The 22866-nt window shown below is 40.4% G+C and overlaps 1 protein-coding gene across 1 annotated transcript; it reads left to right on the forward strand.

The window, feature by feature from the left end:
• Window positions 1-221: 221 nt before the first annotated feature.
• Window positions 222-22866, forward strand: LOC140727638 (NXPE family member 3-like). The gene is made up of 5 exons (XM_073045246.1): window positions 222-950; window positions 2878-3656; window positions 12432-12505; window positions 15071-15280; window positions 19036-22866. Exons 1-5 carry the CDS (start codon window positions 816-818, stop codon window positions 19587-19589), a joined length of 1752 nt encoding a protein of 583 aa, XP_072901347.1. The 5' UTR covers window positions 222-815; the 3' UTR covers window positions 19590-22866.

The following is a 22866-nucleotide window of genomic DNA, read 5'->3' on the forward strand; positions in this document are numbered from 1 at the left end:
TTTCAGCCAGTGAGTGATGAGTGTTTGAAATGAGCTGCTAGAGGATGTGGTTGTGGCACATTACAACATTTAGAGTACGTAGTCGGAAACATGTTTTTTAACGGGCCAATCGGGGCAAGTGGAACCAGCGTAGATGAGAATCTTGCTCCGCATTGACCAGTTGAACCGAAGGATATCTTTATACCATGACTCAAAGTAACAATTGTGTCGCTCCCCACTGATGCAATGTGACGCTCGTATCTCACAGTGCTGGCGGCTGCACAGTCGCGCCCATTGATTCTGACATTCAGGCAAAACAAAACTTCGAAGGACTATTGTTTGAAATATTTATGCGTTGCCTGTCTTGGGCAAGGAGGTTCACTTGGCGAGTTTTACAATTATTAATAGGTAGATTCATAAAGAATAATACAAAATAAGTTTTGTTGGCAAAAACGACGTTTTCGGGGAACCATGGTCCAACAAAAAGGTGAACATTTTTAACCGTTCCCCCTTCTACAGATGCCTCGATGAGAATTTCAAACAGGATTACAAACACCCAGATTTACATCGCCCATCCGGATGAAAATAAAGTGAGAAAACCAGGAAACAGCGCGCTCCCTCACCTTTCGATGCAGCCAGGAAACCATCTGAGTATCTTTCTCTTAGACAAAAGCAGCGAACTATAAACACGATAAACTCTAGAGATCCTGGAATCTAAAGCAACACGCAAAATAACCGAGAAACTCTGCAGGTCGGCAACATCAATGGAAATAAACGGACAGTCGACCTCTCGGACCGAGGAAACGGGCATGCGCGTTAAAACCGAAAGTCCGTAAATGCACGGGAGTTCTAGACTTGCCGATATGGAAGAACAACCTAAAACTAAAAACGGTTATATCCAGCGTTCGCTGTTCGTGTTTTTGATGCTGTTAACTCTGACACTGGTCTTTCTAACCCTGCAGAATACAAAGGTGTGTATAATGGTGAAAGTAAAATGCTCAGTGAAAAGCAGTTCCTGACCATCGTTTGAAGTGATTGTGTTTAAACGAGTGCGCGTCTCTTGTTGAGCACCCGTTTTACAGGGAAATGATTTAAATGATCACAATCTGTTGCTCATCGCTCCTCTTCTCCTTCTACTGGCAACTCAAGACTTTAACCCATGCTCTCTTTCACCATCCTGTCCGCTCGGACACGCAAACTGTTGGTGCAGTTTGGGTACATCGTCGTTTTCGCTCATTACCAACCCTGCAAGTAGACACGGGTATCTGCTGTGCCTTCCCACTTTCTCCCCTTCAACTGTGGATCTACACACAAGAGCAACGGAGAAATGATTAAGCTGCGCCTTCATAGCGTTGAAACGGCTATTTTAAATCAGTTTTTATTAAACTATAAAAGTTTATTTACATCATCAGGTACAAACATTCAGTATTTACAAGACAGTAAGTATATTCAGATCAAAATGTGGTTACTACCATCTATAAAACCGTCAATACCCCGTGCCGTGGGGGCACCGTTCCTGGAAGTTTCTCATTGTACCGCGTGCTCCCTCTCCAAGAACAACCGGGAGCGAACAAATCCTCAGAAGAGGGGCACGGGGCGGGCAATCTGCCTGGGCAGTGTCTTCCATTTTCAGCCGCTTCGACACATAAATGGCCAACTTGGCCAGGCCCATGAGCATTCCCACCCACTTCCGAACTGGGTGCCAGTAGATGAGGAACGCGGAACTAAAGTGCAGCGAGAACCTCAGCAGCAGCCCCTTGAGAAACGAACAGAGAAGCTGCAACCTCCCCCGTTCCGTGTACGCGTCGTTCACTGACTGTTCCCGTCTACAGAGTGGACAGGTGAACCTGCTCAGAAACCTGTTGTGCGGTACTGCCCGATACACCTTCCACCTCAGCTCCCCAATGTACAGTCCTTGTGACTGGTGTCCTCGGGTGTATTTAAGTAGCATACGACCAGAATTTGAAATATAATCTGTTCCTTCTGATTTTTTATTGTTAAGTTCAGCAGGTAATGGAATTGGGAACAATGGTGAAGTATAGTTGACCCAACGAATCGATGTCCACAGATCTCCCGCTGCCCAGTTTTCGGCAGAAATGGAGTTTAGCAATCTCTACTGTTGGAAATTGTTACTTTAGTTAGAGCCATTATGGATACAAATCGTACTGCCGTCCACGGGTGCTCTGCATGCCCTGACAAAGCGTTCTGTTCAGCACTGACAGTGAGCATTAACAGTTCACCTGACCTGTAGTGGGGCACAGTGGACAATCCCACTTTGCTGCATAGGCTGATCTAACAGAATCTTTGAACAATGTTCAGCAGTGAGAATGACTCTTTGTTTACACTGTGGATAATGCGAAATTCAGTTCCTCCTTTAGTTAGCTTCGGGCGCTGAGTGGATAAATTCACTGTATAGGAATACATTGTAAGCATTTTTATTAATTTAGTTTATCTCTTGTTTTTAGATATCATGCTAGAAAGTGTCAGGTAGAGCCTTTCTCACTGAAGTATACACTCAGTGGCCATTTTATTAGGTACAGGAATTGTGAGTGTATTTTCATAATCTTCTGCTGCTGGTGCTCTTCTGCACACCGCTGTTGTAATCCACGGGTATTTGAATTACTGTCACCTTCCTGTAAGCTTGAACCAATCTGGCCATTCTCCTCTGACCTCTCTTATTAACAAGGTGTGTTCACCCACAGAACTGCATTAACAAGGTGTACATGTGTACCTAATGAGGTGGCTTCTGAGGGCGTGTATAATGCTGTGAACACTAGATAATAATTCTGTGATTAGAACTATGTTTTCTAATGATTCTCGACTTGATAATGAACATGAAAAAAATGTGGGTGTGATGATGTTGAAAAGTATATTCATTAATGTTGTTGCTTTCCGTAGTTCGAGCAATTTTCAACTTCCAGAGGAAAGCCCAAAAATCCAGCTCCGAAAAGTAATTCCACAACACAGCAGGAAGGGAAAATGGAGGAGATTGATTGGGTACACAGGCTGGTGAAGATTGGCTATCAGTATCACAGCTTCACTCCTGAAGAAAGATTGGAGGGTTCAGCCTTGATGAAACTGATTGAATGGCCAAAGCCTCCCAATGCTGAAGTTCCCTTTCAGAAAAGCAGTGACCCATCACATACTTGCTTTGTTATTTTAAATTCTGGAAAGACTTTCTATGTGGGAGATCAGTTACAGGTGATGGTACGTATGTACGATTTTGAAGGAAATCCAAAGCAATACGGGGGTGACTATCTCCAAGCCCGGATCCACACTCCAGAGTTGAAAGCTGGTTCAGCAGGAACGGTTATAGATCATCAAAATGGATTTTACTATATAAATTTTAATTTATCCTGGGCGGGAAAAGTCCAAGTGTCTGTTTCGTTGGTTCATCCCAGTGAAGGGATCCAAATATTAAAAAGGCTACGTGAAGAACGACCAGATAGAGTGTATTTGAAATGTACTTTCAAAGCTGGGGATGTTTCCGAGACTACAGTATGCAGTCTGTTTTTGCCTGAAACTAAACCACTCTGCAATTTTACTGATCTCAGGGCAGGGGAGCCCTGGTTCTGTTACAAACCAAAGAAGCTTTCCTGTTCTTCTCACATAAATTATGCTATAGGAGGATATGCAAAGAATGTTATAATTGGAGAAGAAAGACGGTTTTTTCAAAGGTTACGTACATTTTCTTTTTTTGAAATTCAAAGTCAAAATGTGTTTAATATCAAAGTGTGTATATGATATACAACCCTGAGATTCATCTCCGTACAGACAGCCACAAAACAAAGTAACCCAATAGAACCCATTAAAAAACGACAAACTCCCAATGTGCAGAAAAATAACAAATCATGCAAACACTTGAAGTTCCTGAAATAAGTCCACAGCCACAAAGCCAGTCATCACTGCAGCCAATTAGTTGCAGGGCACAGTGTCAGTGAGGCGAGTTGTACTGGCCTACCCCTCACCTCCAGCCCTGACACCCTGACCTTTTTAATTTGGCCTGGTGTTTAAACTGTGCAAGCCTCAGGTCATTCCTCGCTCTTTTGTCAGGGTCCCTCCGGATCGATACGCTCTTTGGTCTGGACTCCACCTCCTCAATTCAGCCTGTACCCTGCCCTTCCAATTAGGTCCGGCACTTAAATTGTTCAAACCCCAGTCCTGCCATGGGTCTGTATGTCTCACCTTGGTTCTGTCACTTCGAATCATCTCCAAGTCTGCTCCAGGTACCACTGCCTTGATTTGCCTCATAAATGCCATGTCACAACTGCCCTGCACATTTGAGGCTTCAGTTTACACTGCAAGGGAAGTTATAATCTAGTGATTGCAATGTTCATTTTCTGCAAAAAGTGTTAATAATGACTTATTTAATAGTTTTTTTTTAAAGAGCAAACACGAGGAAATCTGCAGATGCTGGAAATTCAAACAACAAGACACAGAAAATGCTGGTGGAACACAGCAGGCCAGGCAGCATCTATAGGGAGAAGCGCTGACAACGTTTCGGGCCGAGACCCTTCGTCAGAAATGTCGACAGCACTTCTCCCTATAGATGCTGCCTGGCCTGCTGTGTTCCACCAGCATTTTCTGTGTCTTGTTATTTAATAGTTTTGTTTGTTTTGTTTTGTGACAGGCAAGTAGACACTGTACTTCACCTGTGCTGTCTTGTTATTTTGTTATTGCCATTTTTCAGTATTTTCTGGGTTTGTTTCTGATTTGTATCTAACCTACGCTGTTTGTTGCTTTGAATTTCCATTCATTTTGTTTCTACATTTGGAGTTCTAATTAATTTAACAAGTTTCAGTTGCTCCAGTTTGCTGGTGCTGGTTGTTAGGTTTAATTACTATAAATTATCTCTATGCTGGTACGAGAATTGGGGGAAGATTTGATAAATATCTGAAAAAAAAAACAGGTAAAAGGACAGCAAGAGAGACAATAGACAATAGACAGTAGGTGCAGGAGTAGGCCATTTGGCCCTTCTAGCTAGCACCACCATTCACTATGATCATGGTTGATCATACACAATCAGTACCCTGTTCCTGCCCTCTCCCCATATCCCTTGACCCCGCTATCTATAAGAGCTCTATCTAACTCTCTCTTGAATGCATCCAGAAACTTGGTCTCCACTGCCTTCCGGGGCAGAGCATTCCACATATCCACCACTCTCTGGGTGAAAAAGTTTTTCTGCATCTCTGTTCTAAATGGCCTACCCCTTATTCTTAAACTGTGGCCTCTAGTTCTGGACTCACCCATCAACAGGAACATGCTTCCTGCCTCCAGCGTGTCCAATCCCTTAATAATCTTATATGTTTCAATCAGATCCCCTCTCATCCTTCTCAATTCCAGTGTATACAAGCCCAGTCGCTCCAATCTTTCAACATATGACAGTCCCACCATTCCGGGAATTAACCTTGTGAACCTACTCTGCACTCCCTCAATAGCAAGAATGTCCTTCCTCAAATTTGGAGACCAAAACTGCACACAATACTCCAGTTGGGGTCTCACCAGGGCCCTGTACAGCTGCAGAAGGACCTCTTTACTCCTATACTCAATTCCTCTTGTTATAAAGGCCAGCATGCCATTAGCTTTCTTCACTGCCTGCTGTACCTGCATGCTTGCTTTCATTGACTGATGTACAAGAACACCTAGATCTCGTTGTACTTCCCCTTTTCCTAACTTGACTCCATTTAGATAGTAATCTGCCTTCCTGTTCTTGCCACCAAAGTGGATAACCTCACATTTATCCACATTTAACTGCATCTGCCATATATTTGCCCACTCACCCAACCTGTCCAAGTCACCCTGCATTCTCATAACATCCTCCTGACATTTCACACTGCCACCCAGCTTTGCGTCATCAGCAAATTTGCTAATGTTACTTTTAATCCCTTCATCTAAATCATGAATGTATATCGTAAACAGCTGCGGTCCCAGCACCGAACCTTGCGGTACCCCACTGGTCACAGCCTGCCATTCCGAAAGGGACCCGTTAATTGCTACTCTTTGTTTCCTGTCAGCCAGCCAATTTTCAATCCATGTCAGTCCTCTGCCCCCAATACTATGTGCCCTAATTTTGCCCACTAATCTCCTATGTGGGACTTTATCAAAAGCTTTCTGGAAGTGGAATTGCTCCAAGAACTGGCATAGGCTTGAAATATGAAATGAAATATGAAATTGTTTCTTTCTGTGTTGTAAGAAAAGATCTAAAAATGATCTACCATTTTTCTGCCTCCTGTATAACTGCTTTAGTTTCCTTTGCAGTCTTTGTCATCCTCTGCTTGCTTTCAAATATATTTGCAATGTCAGTAAATATGGTTACACTACATTCAGTCCCTCTTCCTAAACAACTTAAATTCAATGGAATGTACTGTCACTCTGTCTGTACCACTGATGTGTTAGAGGTTGCCAACCAAAGTGATTCATTATCCTGACTGTTAATTAGTTGGTCCTCATTACATAATCTATAATATGATATATATAATTAGGTACTTGCATTGTGTGATAACCTTTTATCCAATAGCATCTGGAAATCCAAATACACAATTCTTGGTCTCCATTCACCCAGGGCAAGCCCTCTTCTCATTGTTACCATCAGAAAGGATGCCTGAAGCCACACACTCAGTGGTTCAGGAACAGCTTCTTCCCCTCTCCCATCAGATTTCTAAATGGACAATGAACCCATGAACACTACTTCACTTTTTTATTATTTCTGTTTTGCACTTTTTAAATATATATACTTTCTGTAATTGATTCATTTTTTCCTATGTTTATCATGTATGAAGTTATACTGCTGCCACTAAGTTAACAAATTTCATGATATATGCTGATGATATTAAATCTGATTCTGAGCATTCTGCAGTGACTTCTGACATCATGGGGAAAATTCTGTAACCTGTTGATAGATGTTGCACTAAGTGTCTATTACTTGCTGCCTGAATTCTCTTTTCTTTAAATGGGGTTGTATTTATGCTTCTGTAAACCATTAGGCCTTTCCAGAATCTGGGGATATTGGAAAGTCGGGATCAATATCTTCACTATCTCTGCATCCACTTAGAACACAGAACAGTATATCTGAGGAAATGGTCCTTCAGTGCACAATGTTCCTTCCATTCCCTGACTGTTCATGTATCTGTATAAGTGACTCTTAAATGTTGCCTTCATAGAACATAGCAGAACATACAGCAGAAGAAAAAGCCTTTTAACCCACAATGTTGCACTGAACCAGCAAAAAGCAAATGAAAGACTCCTGAACATTAATCTCTCCATGTCCATATCCCTCCAACTTCCTCACATTCACGTGCCTATCCAAACGTCTCCTAAAAGCCTCTAATGTATTTGCCTCTACCACTATACCAGGAAGTGCATTCCAGGCATCCACAACTCTCCGAGTAAAAATACTTGCCCCTCACATCCCTCTTGAATGTACCCCCTCTCACCTCAATGCATGTCCTCTGGTATTAGGTATTTCAACCACGGGAAACAGATACTTTCTCCACTCTATATATGCCTCTCATAATCTATTAAACCTCTTTCAGATCTCCCCTCAGCCTCCAGCACTCAAGAAAACTGCCACCTCTCCTGGCACTTACAACTCTCTGTAAGAAATGTTTCTTCTTTACTTGCTTTAAATTTTTCCCCATCTCACCATCAACTTTGACTAACTATACCTCTCTTCATTTTATATTCTATAATGTCACATTTCAGCCTCTGACATTCCAGGAAAAGCAGTCCAAGTTTATCCAATCTCTCCTTATTACGACAAAGACTCTCGCCGAAGGGTTTCAGCTTGAAACATCAACAATACTTTTTTCCATAGATGCTGCCTGACCTGCTGAGTTCCTCCAGCATTTTATGTGTGTTGCTTACCTATTGCTAATACTCTTTATTTTTAAATAATACAATTTATTTGTGTCACCAGTTTGCCAATCTTGTAATAAATGCTGCTTGGGTTCAGATAAAGTCTCTTTCATTTTGGCCACTTACCATTTTTCTCATTTTTATTTGGAGGGCACATCTTGTGTTTGCTTTTCTGTTTTTGTCCATCGTCTCAACATGCTGCTTATCATTATGCATTTGTTTCCTTGCTCAATTCCTCAACTTCACAAATTTCCCCTCAATTGGACCATAACTATGTCAGTAGACCCCATAGTATCCTAGGTATTTTATTTTCCAACATAAACTCAAACAAGTCTATCCAGGTGAAAAGGTCCCTTTCTCTCCATTTGCCCACAGAAATTGATGGCAACGTTGCATTTGTTCCATAATGGCATGCAAGCCACAAACCTAAACAATGTGCCTGCAAAGAGAACTATTTTTCTTCACGACCAGTGACAAACAAGGCTGCATCATTGCCCCAAAGCTTTTCTCAAGCCCCTTGTGTTTCACCCCACTGCCAACAATGGAGCTAATCCAATCTGTCATGGCTGGGTATGTTGCAAAAGCCCCTTACAAGTATAAGTGACAATTTTGTTTTCTAACTAAATTCCTGTCTGGTTTCTCTGAGACAAGGCATGGAGGGTATGCTGAACCTTCCTCGAGGCTGACTTTCAATGTCTATCCTAATTCACTGAGTCACCCAGTTCCTCTGCCACCCCTTTTTATTGCTGAGCATGTCAGTAATTCAAATGCAGAGTGATCACAATATCATTAATTAATATGCCAAATTGGCAATGCCAAATATTACACCTATCCCTATGTACAAGAACAATCAACATGGAAGGCAAAGAAAGCACTCAGAATTTAGTATGGCTCAATCTTTACTAATACTTGGATCAGCTAAATTTTAGACATTCAAATAATGCCTATAACTCTCAATAATCTTACATCTATTAGCTTGCTACCTGATACATTAAATCATAGAACTCAGCAGCAGACTTGGAAGCTATTCAATTGAAATAAACTGGCCAGGCTCACTGACATTGTTGTCATAAATATCTATTTACAGTCTGTACCTCGCAGTTTAATTACCATAGGTTGTTTCTCACAGCAGCTGCCAGTTGTTAATACTTTGATCAGTCACTCAGTACTGATGTGACATTCCTCCAGTTAAACGGTTTGCATTTCTGGAGAATTTCACAAACCATGAACTAACCTTGTGTGCAGTCACTGTCCAGTCTTAAGTTTTGGGTTGAGTCTCTGCAAGAGTTCTGTTTAGGATTGGGACTACATGGGTGCAGAGTCTCGACCCCAAATATCAACCATTCATTTGGCTCCTCATTTCCTGTCCCAGCAAGTTCTTCCAGAAGATATTTTCTTTCTCCACATTCCAGTACCTATAGTTACTTATGACTTCTTGCTGTTTTAACCCTTTTTTCCACAATCATCGGTTCATATGAAGTTGGCCTTAGATACATCCCACCAAGTTCTTAGATACTGGCCAGAAGCAGCTGAAGTTATTTTCCAATTGAGATAGATTGAATTATGAAGGGCTTAAAAGCGTGAATAAGAAGCACATCTTCTCTTGGCAGAGGATATAGATTTAAATAGTTGCTAAGACAATTAGTAAAGTTCTGAGCTGAAGTTCCTTCACATAAGAGTTGATGTGCACACAGAATTGTGACATTCAATGTTGCACACCCAATCCTAGAAGTTGATGCAAGGCAAATTATGAAAACATTAGGTAGGAACTAGGAGAGTTAATTGGGAACAGCTGCTTTTGAGCAAGTCCACATCTGACATGTGGTTGGTCCTTAAAGACCAACTGCATAGAGTACAGGACAGATACTGTCTGTTCTGGTCAGAAGGAAGGACAAGATGGCAAGATAAAACTTTAGATATTGAGAGAGGTGTTGAATTTAGACAAGAAGAAAAAGAGAAAGTACTTGTAAGTAAAGCTTAGGAATCTATAATCAAGCAGAGCCCTTAAGGATTACAAAAGAAGACAGAAAAGAACTGAAGAAGGGAATTAGGAAAGCCAGGAGGGGCAATGAAAAGTCCTTGACAAGCAGGATTAAAAACAATTCCAAGGCATTCTATACATACAGTGAGAGCAAGAGGATAACCAGGGAGAAGGTGGGACCACTCAAGAATAAAGCAGTGGGGGTGAAGGGATGTCTGCTTGGATGCGGAGGATATGGGTGAGGCTCTTAATGAGTATTTTACATCAGTATTTGCCAAGGTGAAGGGCATGGGAGATAGGGAGATCAGTGCTGAGAGTATTGATATGACAGAGCATTTTGAGGTAAAGGAGGATGTGGTTTTGGATCTCTTAAAGACCATTAAAGTGGATAAGTCACAGGGTTTGATGGGATACATCCAGGGTTATTGAAAGAGGCAAAAGAAGAAATTACTGTGGACTTGAACAATGTCTTCAAGTCTGCTACAGCAACAAGCAAGGTAACAGAGGACTGGCAAGCAACTAATATCCTTCCATTATTCAAAAAGGGAAATTGAGATAATTCTGGAAATTATAGACCAGTGAATCTCACATCAGTAGTAAGTAGGTTACTGGGAGGAATTCTTTAGGTATAGGGTCTATGACCATTGGAGAACCATAGCCTAATTAGGGAGAGCCAGCATTACTTTGTGCAGCTAAGTCATGTCTTACTAACTTGATTGAATTTTTTTGTACTGGGACCTCTCTCTTTGTTATGATATGACCTAAACGAAAATGTAGATTGGTGGGTTAGTAAGTTTGCAGATGATAAGAAGATTGGTGTTGCGGTGGATAGTGTAGTTGACTGACAAAGAAAACAACAGATAAATAGATAGATACTTTATTGATCCCAGAGGAAATTACAGTGTCGCAGTAGTATGACAAGTGCACAGGTATACAAATATTAGAAGAGAAGTAAGAAACAATAAAAAAAAGTTACCTCAAACAGTCTAACAGAAGGAGGTCATCATTTCCCCGGCTATAGGTTGACTCATTATAGAGCCTAATGGTCGAGGGTAAGAATGACCTCATATCACTCTATAAAGCAGCGCAGTTGTCTTAGTCATTTACTAAAAGTGCTCCTCTGTTCAGCCAAGGAGGCTGTAGAGAGTGAGAAACAATTGTCCAGAATTGCCAGGATTTTCCATAAGTTCTTTTGTTCTACCACAGTCTCCAGTGTGTCCAGTTTGACTCCAATAACAGAGCCAAGCTTCCTAATCAGATTATTGAGACTGCTAGCATCATTTGTGTTGATGCCATTGTCCCAGCACACCACAGCATAGCATAGAAGATTGTACTGGAGACAGCAGACTGGTAGAACAGGTGAATTTCTGCAGATGACTTGACATTGTGTTGTATCGAAAGTCAAAGGAATACAAGATAAACAAGAAGGGATATAAATCAGTTGCAGATATTGGTGAGAAAAGGCAGATGGAGTTTAAACTGCCTAAATGTGAAGTGTTGCACTTTGCTAGGTCTAATGCAAAGGGAAAGCACACTATTAAGGGCAAGATCCTTAACAGTGTCAAAGAAACAGAAGTATCTTGTGGTCCCAGTCCATTGCTTCCTGAAAGTGTCTACACAGGTTGATACGATGGTTAAGAAGGCATATGGCATGCTTGCCTTTATTAGTCAAGGCATTAAGTTCAAAAGTCAGCAAGTTATGTTGCAGCTTTATAAAACTCTAGTTAGGTCACATCTGGAGTATTGCATAGTTTCGGTTGCTCCATTATAGGAAGGATAGCGAGGCTTTGGAGATGGTGCACAAGTCATTTACCAGGATGCTAGGCAGGTTGCTTTTTTTCTTGGAGCAGCGAAGGCTAATGAGAGATCTGACAGAAGTTTATAAGATTATGAGAGGCATAGATAGAGTAGACACACAGCGCCTTTATCCCAGTGTTTAAGTATCTAATACCAGACAGCATACATTTAAGGTGAGAGGGGGAAATTTCAAAGGAGATGTAAGGGTCAGGTTTTTTTTTTACAGAGTGGTGTTTGCATGGAATGTGCAGCCTGGGGTGGTGGCAGAAGCAGACACATTAGGACTTTTAGGAGACGTTTAGGTAGGCACATGAATATGAGGACAATGGAAGGATAATGAAAATGTGTAGGCAGAAAAGATGTACTTAGTCAGCCATTTGATAACTAATGTAATTGGTTTAGCTAAACATTTTGGACCAAAGGGCCTGTTCCTGTGCTGTTTTATGAGATTACACTAGGTAGCTCCTTTGACTGGTATGAACCATATGGATGTGAATAATCTGAATGGAGCAATGCTACAGCACTGTTAATCCTCAAGTCTAATGTAATGGTTCTTATCTATCTGATACTTTAATAAAAGATGAATTTCCTTTAGTAGCAATAACATCTAATGTGCAAGGCAAGTTGGAATGCACTGGGTTTGCTGAGTTATATCTTTGAAACTATTAAAGAGATTGAGTTTAAAGCCAAAATTTTGGAAGCTACATTAATTGCATTGGGCTAGGTTGGAGAAATAGAATAGTTAAGGACTTTCTTCAAACTGTCTCCTGAATATTTTACATTGAACATGTGACTTAATCTATGGTATTGGTATTTGCAGTGGTGTCAACATCAAGAGACCCATATTACCCTGTGGCATTGGTCATGTAATCGTAACGCCGTCCCCACGACAAAGTAAGATCATTTATAATCATAACTAATAAACTGATAGTTTGGTATTTTAGAGAAAATATAAATAGAATAATGGAGTAGTTCCTTGGCATAAGTATTGCAGATTTTTCAACTGTAATACAGGTCCACAATCCCTTATCTGAAATTCTTGGGGCCAGTTGCATTTCAGAATTCAGAATTTTTTTGGATTTCAGAATCCCTCTTTATTGGCTCCGGGACCCTCCATGGATACCAAAAAAACACATATGCTCAAGTCCCTTATTTAACCTGTCACAGTACAGGTGGACTTTAGGACCCAGTGGAGCTCTGGACCTATGCACATCCTCCCATATACTTTAAATCATCTCTAGATTACTTATAATACCTAGTACAATGTAAATGCTATGTAAATAGTTGTTATACTGTATTGTTTAGGGAATAATGACAAGAATTTTTTTTTATTTCCAACAAAATCATTCAATAAAACAAAAATATACAGCTTCAAATGAACCAAATCAAACACATGGTAAATGACTTATTGGAATAAATGTAGAACATCACTGTCACTATAAAACTTCAATAACTTGTCTTTCTGTTTCTTTAAATCATATACAGCGGTAGTTCCGACACCATATTCTTCACCATATTCACCATATTCTTTCTTCACTGATGCACCATGATCAAGCTTCTGCAATAACTCCACTTTCTGTGTTATTGATAATGATAGATGCTTCCTTCTCTTTTTCTCATTGTTACCCATAGGAATATCTGCAGCTCTTTTTGACATTTTCACAGCAAAATTAAACACAAAGTCAACAGTGAACACAACATATCAGCGAACAGCAAATGCATGTGTAACCAGTACGAGCGCTGAGCCACAACTGGCGTCTGGCGGCCTCTGCTAGTGCTGCCACGTCACACCTGAGTGACGTCAGCTGTTGGTGAAAAAATACTTCAGTTTTCAGAGCTTTTTGGATTTCAGAATTTGGAATAAGGGATTGTGGACCTGTATAACTTAACAGTGTACATATTTATTTTTGGAATTACATAAACATCAGCTATATATCCTTTTAAAACTATAACTTATTCAGCAAAACGTACAGTTTCGTTGGGTTAAAATTGATCCAGAATTTTACACTGAATATATTTATCAATTTATCAATGATGATGGACCATCATCAAACATGCAATAAGCCTGAGCATTTCTGCCAGATCCCCTCCCCCCCCCCCCCCCCACAGCAACAGCAGCAATAAATAAAATTGGTGATTTATTCCACAGGAAATGAAATGGGTTAGAACTAGTGGTCAGCCAGCTACTAATCACTGCTGTAATGCACAAATTGTAGATGAGAGAATTACCAGTAATCTTAAACAATTTTGTCCATTTATTATTCATAATGTAACATTTCATAAATAAGGTGATGTACCATTTGCTCTTGGTGCAGATATAGTATTGCAGTTAATCAATGTTCCCTCTAATTTGGAATGTGTGCAAAATTCTTGTGCTGTGCAATGTTCTGCCCAGAGACAATAACATGTGCACTAAATAATTAAATCATTTCTTCAATATAAAGAGTATAAATGAGCCAGTTCTAAAATCTGCAAACAAATCAAAAACTCCACATTGTCAACACCATCTGCATCAGAATCCAGTAAAGGAAATGTGATCGTGTATGATTGTGAAATATACTTAACATGCCAATGAGATAGAGGGTGACCATTTTTTGTGCGTAATTTAAATTCCTTTGTGTGCTACTGGCAAAAGGTGTGTACACACACAAACACACACACACCCCCACCCACCCACCCTAGAGGGAACATTGCAGTTAATATCTAATTAGTTTTGTAGATTGAGGCATCTGGGTCCGATTTTTGAATAAACTACTTTCCAAGTTTATATTTGCTTCCTTAAAAACAGTCTGGAACTCTGCTATCAAATTGAGAAATGTAAAGCAAGTTGATCTTATTTATGGCCTGCCACTGCCCTACCTTTCCCTGCACTATCTCATAGTTGAAACAACATATTCAAACAGTATTCACAGGCTCTTTTTCCTGTGGGCCAAATATTCTGTCCCTAGGGATTTATTTTGGAAATCATCTGCATGATTTTTTTCCTGAGGATGTGGAATATTGATATTAAACATTACAGATTGAAACATATTTGGGTATTAGTTGGACTTGTGATATGGTAATGCAAATACACACTGAAAATTCTGCAGTTTTAGCTGTGAAAAGAGATGACCACAGATACTAGGACATGGAGCAAAATGATAAGTTGCTGGAAGAACTTGGTGGGTAGAGCAGTATCACTGGAGGCAAAAGAGATGCCTGACATTTTGTGTTGAGAGCGTAAAAAAGTATAGCATAGGAAAAAGCCGTTCGGCCCCAAAGCGTTATGCCAAACCGATTAAATTAGTAATCAAACGGCCAACTAAAGTAATCTCTGCCTGCTGACACAACATTATTAATGTCTTGTTTGGGTTTTTCCAGGGGTTTATCTCCTTTCTAAGTAAGTTAAAACTCCTCATTTCAGAAAGTAATGGCAGCCTAGCATATTTTTTATCTCCATTTGTCACACTTTACGTTCAGCCACAGATCTCAGGGAATGTGTTCGGGGCAAGCCAGTGGTATCACCGTCTGGCTTTTATTTTAAGAACTGGTGGATATCGACAACCTGTAATATTCGTCACTTTACCACTCCTGCAAAAATTACAAAGTGCCTTCGTGGGAAAAAAGTTCATCTGTTTGGAGATTCTACAATACGCCAGTGGTTTGAATACCTGACAGCTTTCCTTACAGGTTAGTTTGATTCATCATTTGATCTTTGTAACAATGTTTCTCTGGCGCATTTAAATATAAAATGGAAATAAGACAGGATATAATTGCACTACTCTTGTAGAACGTAGAAACAAGATGGGGAGGGTCAATCTCGTGGGGATGTGAATAGGCTTCCCTGTTGTCAGCACAAACTTGAGCAGGTGTGCAAAGAAATTGCTCTGTTTTCTTTTGTACATTGGTTCTTTGTCAGTCTTTGTTTATGTATAGTTTTCATAAATTCTACTGTATTTATTTTCCTGCAAGAAAATTAATCTCATGGTGACATATACATACTTTGATGATAAATTTACTTTGAACTATGATTGAATTTAATTTACTTAATTCTTACATCCATCCCATGTGAGGGAGTGAAAATCTTTGTGCTATGACTCCGTCGCAATGTACAGAAGTAAATTTATAAGTCTACCAGCTTGTAGAAAGAAGCTGTCCCATAGCCTGTTGGGCCTGGATTTAATGCTGTTGCAGCATTTGCCAGACGGAAGCAGCTGCAACAGTTTATGGTTGAGTTTCCCCAATGATCTTCCAGGCCTCCTTTACACACCTGCTGTTGTAAATGCCCTCAATGGAGGGAAGTTCACATCCACAATTGTGCTGGGCTGTCCGTACCACTCTGTGTGGTACCCAGTGATCAGGGTTGGTGCAGTTGCCACACCAGGCATTGATACAGCCAGTCAGGATGCTCTAAATGGTGCCCCTGAAGAAGGTCTTGAGGATTTAGGGACTCATGCCAAACTTCTTCAGTCGCCTGATGTTCAAGAGATGCTAACTGGTGGGGTACGAGGAAGTGTAATGGAACTAGGAGTACAGATGCTTGGTTCATTCCAAACAGCGTCACAAATAGACAGTGTTGAAAAAGACGTTTAGCACAGGCTGTCATCAGTCAGGGTATTGAGCATAGGAGTTTGGACATTATGTTGCATTTGTATAAGCTGTTGGTGAGACTACACTTGGAGTTCTGTGTAGAGAGTTGATCACCTTGTGTGTAAAACTGTATCACACTAAATGTTGAATTGACTGCATTGGCTGCTATGTGGTTGATAACAGGGTAACTTAACTGGCTGCTGTGAAGTGCCCTATTGTGGATGAGCAATGGTAGGAGAATGCCAGGTTGGTGTGAGGCAGTGAACAGGCATCAGGAAGAATTTTACCAAATAAGTGGGAGGAATGTGATTAAGAGGAATGCTCTAAAAGCTGGCAGAGTCAACGGGCCAAAAGGCCAAATTCTGTGTCAGTAAAGATTATGAAATACAGAAACTCTGATAATCTGCCTATAGGAGCTCTCCAGGTTGCACAAGATCTGACGATGCAAACTCCCCCATAATTTTTAAAGCCTTTGTCAGAGCAGCTATGTTAGTTGCAGAAATCCAAACATCTTCAGGAGTTTTGGAAGTACTAATACATTCAAAAGGCAACAAGTCTTATTTTTTTAAAAAAAGCTATTTTCATGCAAGTTCCCTACAGTAATTAATCAGATGCATTATCTTTAAGAATTTAGCTTCTGGCTTACAATGGGAGGCAATCTAATAGATTTACATTGTAAACTAACAAGGCTAGCTCTTCTATTGATACTTATAAAATCCTTCATCAAATAGTATCACCTCCATTGAATCCAGTAGATGGTGGCATGCACTGTCACAGCGGCCTCTCTGGATCCAGTCAAAGGTGTAATTGTTCATCCTCTGTCTTTTTTTTTCCAATCACAAGACACTTTCCTGGTAAGTTCCTGGATTGAATGGAGCCTGACTTGTTGCAAATCTTGTTGTTGCCCGGACTTGTCGAGTATTGTCATGCCAAAGGAGTGTGCGGTCCAGCAAATAGTAAAAATTATTAACTTGGACATTTTTATTGTGATAGAAACATAGAAATCCTACAGCACAATACAGGCCCTTTGGCCCACAAAGTTGTGCCGAAAATGTCCCTACCTTAGGAATTACTAGGGTTACCCATAGCCCTCTATTTTACTAAGCTCTATGTACCTATCCAAAAGTCTCTTAAAAGATCCTATTGTTTCTGCCTCCACCACCGTTGATGGCAGCCCATTCCACGCACTCACCACTCTGAGTAAAAAACTTACCCCTGACTTTCCTCTGTACCTATTCTCCAGCACCTTAAACCTGTGTCCTCTTTCAGCAACCATTTCAGCCCTGGGGAAAAGCCTCTGACTATCCATATGGTCAATGCCTCTCATTATCTTATACACCTCTATCAGGTCACCTCTCATCCTCCGTCGCACCAAGGAGAAAAGGCCGAGTTCATTCAACCTGTTTTCATAAGGCATGCTCCACAATCCAGGCAACATCCTTGTAAATCTAATCTGCTCCCTTTCTATGGCTTCCACATTCTTCCTGTAGTGAGGCGACCAGAACTGAGCATAGTACTCCAAGTGGGGTCTGACCAGGGTCCTATATAGCTGCAACATTACCTCTTCTGATCACAAGACCCCGTTGGACATTGTGTTGTCAATGAGCCAGTGAACTGGGATTTGGAGTGTTCTACATTGCCAGTGTTCATTGATAACACAGGCAGCAGCGGAACAACATTGCTTCAGTTGTTGCACAAAGCAGGAACTCTTGTCCCAGTCTCAACTGCAGCAGCTGTCCGGAGGAGAAGACACCAAAGGTGATGTAGGAGGGAGCATTGTTCTCCAGTGTTCACTGAGTGGAAGGCAAGCTAGACTGCCTTCATCTGTGGCTGCACTAGTGCATAATGAGCTTGTTTTTGCAGAAACGTGGCTCAAAGGCAACATACCATGCTCAATCAATCTACACATCATCAGGCTGAAGTTACGTTATTTTTGTTGACACTCCTTTTCTGCTGATGTAACTGTCTGACCTGTGTGTAACTGTTGGCTGTGTTTCATTTGGCTGTATTCATCTGTATGGTTGAATGATAGTGAAGCATAAAATTGAACTACTGTAAAGCCATCAATATTAATCAATGGATTTGAGACATTCTGACTGTGTACCATTGTAACTGCTCGAGGAAGACAAAAAAATGGTCATGTTAATCAACCTGATTAACATTGTTCATTTTTGACTTTTGGAAAAATTGGTTTATGGATATTCTCAGGAAAAGAACACTTATGTAATCCCTTTTTGACTCACCAAGCCCCTATTTCTCTCACTTATTTTAAACTTACCTGATTTATTGAAAATTGATTATAATAGTGTAAAATCTCCATACAAATGTGCAACATTTAGTTGTCCAGAAAATAAGCTAATAACACTGAAGTACCAGGTGTGCTGAATTATTGGGGTTTTGCTGCAATGTGAGAATTGTTAGAGCTTGGAATCTTCGGAGCAGCAGCTGACTTATTTACCTCAGCATACCCAACCTCAGTGCTCACGTGACCATAGTAGTTCTGCGGCTGTTCCAGACTAACCACTGGTTAATGGTAACTTGAATACATTGATGAAATGGGATTTAACAATTGTAACATTAGCAATGTAATTGAATGTCAAGGGGGGGGGGGTGTAGATTATCTCCAAATGGAAATAGTCATAGGTTGGCACTTACCATATATAACTTGAGGAAACTAAATGATAAAGGCTCCAGGATTCCACTGTGAGAAATGCCCCTCTTTATTCAGCTCTAACCTTGTGAGATAGTTAATTCAATGCCTCCCTTTGGAGTTATGTTGTTTAAAATGTCTATTCAATTTTCAAAAAAATTATGATCAGGATTGTGAATTAACAAGTTAAATATATTTTATTTAGGTCTTAAAATGTTTGATCTTGGCAACCATATCAAGGCTGGCCCTCTGTGTGCTTTGGATGTGGAAAACAAGATTATGCTGGAATATTGTGCTCATGGTCCACCAATCCAATTCAGAAGTCTTTCAAGCCAGCATTTGTATTATATTTCAAATAAATTGAATGAAATTAAAGGAGGGAAAGATACAGTTATTGGCATTACCATATGTGCCCATTTCAACACTTTCCCAGTGGGAGTCTACATCAGAAGGCTGCAGTACATTCGGAGATCGATTCTGCAGCTGCTCAGCAGGAATCCAGATACAGTGATTGTTATAAAGACTGGGAATGCACGGGAAGCTAACCAAGATTACATTCTTAACTACAATGACTGGTTCTCTTATCAACTCGATGTATTGATGAGAAGAATATTTGCACACATGAATGTTGCATTTGTGGATGCATGGGAAATGACCATAGCCCACTACCTGCCCCATAACATACACCCTCCACAAATTATTATAAAGAATGAAATAGATGTGTTTCTTTCATATGTGTGCCCTTCTGAAGAGGAATAAAGGTATTTGTTTACCATGCAAAGCAAAATCTACATAATGACATTGGAAATCTTAGATCTGTCTGTCTAAAATTGGTGCAATTTGAACCATAGAACCATAGAACACTACAGCACAGAAAACAGGCCATTCAGCCCTTCTAGTCTGTGCCAAAACTTTATTCCGCTAGTCCCATTGACCTGCACCCAGTCCATAACCCTCCAGACCTCTCCCATCCATGTATCTATCCAATTTATTCTTAAAACTTATGTTTTAACATTTAGCACATCAGATGGCAGCTCGTTCCACATTCCCACCACTCTCTGCGTGAAGAAGTTCTCCCTAATGTTCCCCCTCAACCTTTCCTGTTTCACCCTAAAGCCGTATCCTCTCATATTTCTCTCTCCTAATCTAAGTCGAAAGAGCCTACTCCCATTTACTCTGTCTATACCCCTCATAATTTTGTAAACCTCTATCAAATCCACGCTCATTCTTCTACACTCCAAGGAATAAAATCCTAACCTGTTCAATCTTTCCCTGTAACTCAACTCCTGAAGACCTGGCAACATCCTAGTAAATCTTCTCTGCAGTCTTTCAATCTTACTGATATCCTTCCTATAGCTAGGTGGCCAGAACCGTACCCAATACTCTAAATTTGGCCTCACCAATGTCTTATACAACCTCACAATAACAACCCAACTCCTATACTCAATACTTTAATTTATGAATGCCAGGATGCCAAAAGCCTTCTTTACAACCCTGTCTACCTGTGACACCACTTTCAGGGAATTATGTATCCGAACTCCCAGATCCTTTTGTTCCTCCGCACTCCTCAGTGCCCTACCATTTACTGTGTATGTCCTACCTTGATTTGTCCTTCCAAAGTGAAACACCTCACACTTGTCTGCATTAAATTCCACCTGCCATTTTCTGGCCCATTTTTCCAGTTGGTCCAGATCCCTCTGCAAGCTTTGAAAGCCTTCCTCGCTGTCCACAACACCTCCAATCTTAGTGTCAACAGCAAACTTGCTGATCCAATTTACATTATCATCCAGATCATCGATATAGACAACAAACAATGGTCCCAGCACAGATCCATGAGGAACACCACTAGTCACAGGCCTCCAGTCTGAGAAGCAATCCTCCACTACCACACTCTGTCTTCTCCCACACAGACAATTTCAAATCCAATTTACAACCTCTCCATGGGTACCTAGTGTCTGAACCTTCTAAACTAACCTCCCATGTGGGACCTTGTCAAAGGCCTTACTAAAGTCCATGTACAAAACATCCACAGCCTTTCCTTCATCTACTTTCTTGGTAACCTCTTCGAAAAATTCTACAAGATTCGTTAAACACAATCTACCACACACAAAGCAATGCTGACGATCCTTAGTGAGCCCTTGGCTGTCCAAATACTTGTATATTCAAACTCTCAGAACACCTTCCAATAATTTACCTACTACTGATGTCAGGCTCATTGGCCTGTAATTACCTGGTTTACTTTTGGAGCCTTTTTTAAACAACGGAACAACATAAGCTACCCTCCAATCCTCCGACACTGCACCTGTGGCGAAGGACATTTTAAATATTTCTGCCAGGGCCCCTGCAATTTCTACACTTGTCTCTGTCAAGATCCAAGGAAATATCATGTCAGGCCTGGGGGATTTATCTAACTTTATTCGCTGTAAGGCAGCAAGCACCTCCTCCTCTTTAATCTCTGTATGTTCCATGACACTGCTGCTTGTTTCCCTTCCTTCCATATATGCTATGCCAGTTTCCTTAGTAAATAGTGATGCAAAATAACTGTTAAGATCTCCCCCATCTCGTGAGGCTCCACACATAGACGATCACTCTAATCTTCTAGGAGACCAATTTTGTCCCTTACTATTTTTTACTCTTAATATACTTGTAGAAACCTTTTGGGTTTACCTTCACATTATCTGCCAAAGCAGCCTCATGTCTCCCTTTTGCCTTCCTGATTTCCTTCTTTAGTATTTTCTTTCATTTTCTATACTCTTCAAGTACCTCATTTGTTCTTTGTTGCCTATACCTGCTATACACCTCTCCTTTTCTTAACCAGATCGTCAATATTCCTTGAAAACCAAGGTTCTCTATGCCTGTTAACTTTGCCTTTAATCCTGGCAGGAACATGCAAACTCTGCACTCTCAGAATTTCACCTTTGAAGGCCTTCCACGAACTGAACACATCCTTACCAGAAAACAACTTATCCCAATCCACTTCCTAGATCCTTTCTTACTTCCACAAAATTGGCCCTTCTCCAATTTAGAACCTCAACTTGGGGACCAGACCTATCCTTACCCATAATTAACTTGAAACTAATGACATTATGGTCACTGGACCCAAAATGTTCGCCTGCACATACTTCTGTCACCTGACCTGTCTGGTTCCCTAATAGGAGATCAAGTATTGCATCCTCTCTGGTAGGAACCTCTACATATTGATTTAGAAAACTTTCCTGAACACATTTGACAAACTCCAAGCCATCTAGCCCTTTTACATTGTGGGAGTCCCAGTCAATATGTGGAAAGTTAAAATCCCCTCCTATTACAACTTTCTGTTTCTCACATCGGTCTGCTATCTCTCTACAGATTTGCTCCTCCAATTCACTCTGACTATTGTGCGGTCTGTAATACAACCCTATAGTTTTTATTTGAAGATGAATTCAATGCATGAATTAATTTGTCACTGTAAACAAGTATTTTGTCATAAGTGATTCATTTTTGGGCATTCTGTACCGGAAGCTTCAATAAAAGTAATAGCGATAACTTTGAAAGGTTAGGAATTTGGGTTTTGAACATCTGGGTCATCATCTTTGTGTCTTCATCTGTCACGTCAAAATTGAAGTTGCATAGGAGGGCTATTATATAAAGGGAATAATACCCAATCTATTGGAATACATTCATGACTTACAAAATAACAATTTATCAAGCAACTGATTGTCATAATCCAAATTGCTTATTCTGTAAAGGATTCATTGAATATCAGAGAACTTGGGATTTGTTGATTTTGTGTCTTAAATTAGGTGCTTTTGAAGATTATCTTTATTGACATAGAAATTATTTGTTAATAATCATCTTGAAGCTAATATAGAATTAGACTGAAAGAATTCACAATGTTCAAAAACAGACCAGAGAACTGCTACGTGAGTGATGATAGATTAGATTCTGATATGGGTCTCTATTGTGGACTGAGAGTGGGAAGGGGCAGGGAGAGGGGAATCAAGGTTGGGAAAAGAGGAAGGGAGCACAAAGCACCAGAGACTTTCTGTAATGATCA

This window comes from Hemitrygon akajei, chromosome 5 (assembly GCF_048418815.1).
Source record: "Hemitrygon akajei chromosome 5, sHemAka1.3, whole genome shotgun sequence".
Taxonomy (NCBI): domain Eukaryota; kingdom Metazoa; phylum Chordata; class Chondrichthyes; order Myliobatiformes; family Dasyatidae; genus Hemitrygon; species Hemitrygon akajei.